At 42.1% G+C, this 5,028-nt stretch overlaps 1 protein-coding gene across 1 annotated transcript; it reads left to right on the top strand.

Annotated features, from left to right (window-relative positions):
* Positions 1-3,513: 3,513 nt before the first annotated feature.
* LOC125897419 (zinc finger protein with KRAB and SCAN domains 2-like) lies at positions 3,514-4,603 on the top strand. Its single transcript, XM_049590752.1, has 3 exons — positions 3,514-3,917; positions 4,064-4,186; positions 4,309-4,603. The coding sequence occupies exons 1-3, from the start codon at positions 3,554-3,556 to the stop codon at positions 4,383-4,385; spliced, it is 564 nt and encodes a 187-aa protein (XP_049446709.1). The 5' UTR covers positions 3,514-3,553; the 3' UTR covers positions 4,386-4,603.
* Positions 4,604-5,028: the final 425 nt, after the last annotated feature.

The raw sequence follows: 5,028 nt of genomic DNA, 5'->3' as shown, positions 1-5,028 counted from the left end.
ATGTTTTTTTCTTCTCACAGAAGCATTTGTCACATATGAACTATCCAAGGACTGTTGAGTATTTGAAAATCCAACGATGATTTCTGTTTTTACAGTTTCTGGCGGACAGGTTTGGAAGGCATGTTTTCGTTTCTCCCCTCTGCACTGGCTGCCTATACTGCTTGAGCACCAACACGCACCAATGTGTCTTTCCCTAGCGAAGGGAAATTGGGGTTCCAATAAAGAAAAGGAAGCACAAAAGGAGGAAAAGAAAGCAAAGTCACGTTGTAAAAAAAAAAAAAAAAAAAAAAAAAATTCAAAAGGTGCGTGAGAGAGACATGTGTCAAGAGAAGACAGAGGGCCCTCTGCTGACGTATTGGGCCCTGAATTTGGTGCCACGCCCCTTTCTATACAATGATGGGGGATTTGTGGGAGTCGTTCAAGTGGGAGAGTCATTCAATTTATTTTGAAAGAAAAACAGATTTTTCTCTGTTAAACTGAAAATGTTAAGTTAGACCCTTAGGGCAAGAAGCCCCCATTAGAAAGGAGGTGAAAACCCCAAGGGGCATCCTGCTTTGACATATTATTTAGTTAGATATAGGATGTAACTTTTTTTTTTGAAGATTTTTTTGTGGGCTTTTTGCCTTTAATGACAGGACAGAGAGTGAAATGCATGGGGAGATAGAGAGAGAGTGGGGACTGACATGCAACAAAGGGCCGCGAGTTGGATTCGAGCCCGCAGCCGCTGCAGCGAGGCAATGCCTCTGTACATGGGGTGCCGGCACTGTCCACTACACTACCAGCGCCTCCAGGATGTGACTTTATATAGTCCATATCTACACATAACAGTGGTATAGTATTGTAGTTTCTACAGTTAAGCCCCCTTTCCACCAACATTTCCAGGAACTTTTATTACCAGGAATTTGTTTACCTCGGTAAAAGAATTCCTGGTAATCTGTGTGGTTTGCGTTTCCACCACACATCAAAGTGTAGAGACTTGGGGCTGTTTGTTTCAGCCAGAAGCTAAGTTTAAAAGTATTTAAGTGTCAGACTATGTTAATCTACATACAGACACCTGTCATTTGAGCTTATTAGTAACAATTCACTATCAGCTGAACTAGTTTGCTGTCCTTGTGTAAGACATAACATTAGTGTCGGTGGATGAGAGACTGTGGACGGAGCATATTGAATATTGCTGTCTACATATTTACATGTTCTGAACACATGTATTGATAAAGTATTGGCTTACTTACTTACTTACTTGCTAAGGGTTAATGTTACTTACAGTAATGAGTGTAGCTGCCATCAAGTCAAGTCATTTTCGAGTTATCTTCACTTTGTTTCCACTGCGGCTGCTCGGCTGTTCACTGGTTACAGTGTCACGTTGGTGTGTGTATGTGTGGGTGTGTGTGGAGGAGTTCAGCGCCGGCATAGAGCGCAGAGGACAACTGATACCGTTTTAGCACTTATCATTACTACGGTCTTTGACAATGTAGCCCCAGAGCTAATTTAGTACCGGGTTTCAGTACAAATCCTTAATCAAAACACAAACGAAGTGAAGCTTGTAGAAATGAAATAAAGTAAGCAGCGGCAGACACACTGACACGGAAGTGCTGAACGCTGCGTGTGTGTTCCACCGATCAGCGTTCTTCAGCAAACAGCCCCACCCCTCAAGAATTCCGGGTAATTTGAAAAGTCCTACCCCCCTACTAGGTGCTATTTTCAGATAAATTTTGGGGGTGAGGTTAAGTTATTTACCCGAGTAATTCTGGTGGAAACGCGCCAAGGTTTTTCAAAATCCCGGGTAAATGAGAAAAGTTCCTGCGGTGGAAAAGGGGCTTTAACTAATATTGTTAGCTAACTAACTAGCAGTCATTAGCATTGCTAGCTATCTAGAATTAGTCAACATTTTTAGAAAGCTTGCTGGAGGAAGACTCTCTGAAATAAAAACAATTAGCTTGAAGGAAAAGCTACAAGGCTTCTAGATATCCATTAATAGGTCAGGGATTTTAGTTTGATTTAGTCAGCTAGACAGCTGGCTTTGTACTCAGGGCCTTCTCACTCCGGGCAGGGGGCATCTTGCCTCTTTACAGCATTTTCATTTTTGTGCTAAATTCGCACAAAATTGGCTACTCTACCAATTTATTTCTCCCAACAGTGAGTTGATTTATGCATCATCATCCTGCACATGCTAAACTTATGTGTTATGTTAAATAAATTGACACTGTTGTTAAGGGGGGCATCTTCCCCCATCTTACCACCAAATCTAATTCCTTCATTGTTCCATCATAGTGGATTGTCAATAGATCGGAACCAAAATAACCATTTTAACAGTTAACTCTGAAGGATTTCAGAATTCTTGACATAACAGAGGTTGGCTATTCATTCACTCTAATGCAAAATTAAACAGACAGCAGGTATGATGCCAAACACGCAAATTCTAACTAACTATACAAGCATGGGTGTGTATATGTGTGTGTGCGCGTGTGTGTGTATGCAAGAGAGAGAGAGAGAGATGAAAGGCGTGTGTGTGAATCGAAGGGCCGTCTGGCCTACAAAACAAAATTAACTACAGAACTACAGAGAACTACAAGATGGCTGAATCAAAGAGGGCTTCAGACTGGGGGATGTTTTGCCTAATAATGTGGCCGGTAAGGACAAAGACAAAGGAGATGAAGCAACAACTCTGAGTCTCCTCTTTGGGTGTAACTATGTTGAAAGCCAATTTGTAAGTGAGTCTATTTGTATGCAATATGCATTGCAAAGGTTCTCGGCCAGTACAGAGGATGTTATGTTGCATGCAAGACTCTGTCTGTGAAAAGCATTAGCAAACTAACATCACTTAGCTTTGGCCAAGCCAACTAACCAATAACCTATCTGCAAACCATCACATCAAAAACTCAGGGAACAGCATTAAATCAGAATCGACAGAGTTAAACAATCTTGCTTAGCCTGTACTGCGTACTGTGTACTGCAATAATGCTATGCCTAGTTGTTACATTACCAGTCCTTGAAAGGATGGAGGGAAGAGTTGCTTTGTGGCATGCTGCATTTGTTAGCCAGAAGTGGAAGGCTGGAAAGAGCTGTGGTTCCAGAAGTTCTGAAGGTGCAGATCCGAGAAAGCTGGTCGCTCAACTTCCTTGCAGAGTTAGACTTTGGGGTGCTAACTCTAATTGGTCATCCTTGTTGAAGCAGTTGCAAACCTTGTGTTGGCACACTAACTTGTCTGATATTCAGGTTCTGTGTCTGCTGGAAGCAGGCCACATTCAGTAAGTTTACATGACACTTGAAAAAAAACGAATTATTGCCTTAATCTGACTATAACTGAACAACTGAAGTGCATGTAAACGCGTTACTCTGACTAATATCGGAGTTCTCCAACTCCAATTAAGACACCCAGATAATGCAATTGGAATTCGATTTTCTCCGGCATGTATACGCCTTACTCTGAGTTAAACTAGACAATGCATGTGCACATGCTCCACACCCCCACGCTGGCGTATGACCCCGGAACAAGAAAGCCAGTCGCAGAAGAAGAAAACAGTAACAGGAGAAGAACCACCAGAGCAGCAACATGGCAGAAGTTCCAAGGAAAGTTCATTTTTGGAAAGACGACGAGTCTGTGCTCATGCTAACCCTGCTGAAGGAGTTGAACATTTTAAAATACGTGGACGGGAGAAAAACCAGAAATGGAGACCTCTTCAAAAAGGTTGCTGAACAAATGAAAGAAGGTGGCTTCACGCAGACCCCAGAGCAAATCTGCATTCGGTGGAAACACTTGAAAAAAACTTACTACCAGGCCAGGAAAAACAACAGTACAATTGGCCACAATCAGGTCACTTGTCCGTTTGGTAATGCGCTTGAGGAGCTGCTCGGACCCAGGCCTTTGTCTCAAGTCGACCATCATGGTGTGGACATTGGTTTTGAGAGTCCCTTAGGTGAGTTGAAAACAATTAGCCTACGTTAGCCTATCTTAGCATGTAGCAATTCAAGCTATGTGTTGCAACGAGGGTCCTGTGGTGTAAATAAACAGCATGCCCAGAAGTTTATGTGAGTTGTAAACATGTTGCTGTGCTCTTTGTAGACACTTCTGTGCAAGAGGCGGGGGGCTTGGATGAAATGGAGGAGATGGCGACGGAGGCAGCCGACGGGTCTGAAGAAACAGAGACTGATACCGCCAGCAGACCTCAAACTCTGCATTTACTGAGTAAGTCGCGGTAGCAAAAAAACAATAAGCAACCGTGCATGCACGTTTTGGTTTTCGCATATAGATCGCCTAGGCTCTGAAAATGTAATTAACCACAACTTATGTGTGAAATCATTTTGCAGGACCATCAGGAAGGAGACGCCATGTTGCCAACATCGACACGGTGCTGGAGCGGATTCAGGCAACCTGGATGCAGTAAATGCAGCAGAGCCAAGAAAGAGAAGAATGCCTGGTCAACAGCATAATGGACAGTAATTCCAGGATGGTCGCTGCAGTCATGGAGGGCATCCACAGGTTTCAGCATTCAGTGGCACCTCCAAGCACACACACGGTATGGGTACCAAGGACAAGAGAACTGTACACCTACCTATCACCACATGTGAAAACAGATCTGATTCCAGCACATTCCAGCTCAGATTCCAGCACACTATTGTAATATAGTTCACTGTTTGATGTTCAAGTGCAATGTTTGATGTTCAAGTGCAATTGAAGTGTTCATGTTTACATATTTTAAGTTTGTATTTTCTTATATATTTTTATATATATATTTCTATTTACTTATTTCTATTTTCTTAAGTCAAGATTCTATAGTTTGTAAATAAATAATACACACCAAAGCAATGTTTGTTTGTTTTTGTTCTTTTAATTACAGTAAATTACTTAAAACTGTACAAAATAGACAAAGATGTCCTCAAAATCAGACACGCAAATGTACATAGATTGGCTAAAACAATGCCCTGCACAGAGGAAAATTTGCTCCCATATACTCTGTTAAAGCATGTCTTGTTTCCTGACCACCAGAACATTCAGTTTTGTTGTAGCTACGGAGACCTGGCTGTGGT

Source organism: Epinephelus fuscoguttatus, linkage group LG11, assembly GCF_011397635.1.
Source record: "Epinephelus fuscoguttatus linkage group LG11, E.fuscoguttatus.final_Chr_v1".
In the NCBI taxonomy this organism is placed as follows: domain Eukaryota; kingdom Metazoa; phylum Chordata; class Actinopteri; order Perciformes; family Serranidae; genus Epinephelus; species Epinephelus fuscoguttatus.
Note: the sequence above shows the minus strand (reverse complement) of the source record. Positions and strands in the feature narration are given on the sequence as shown.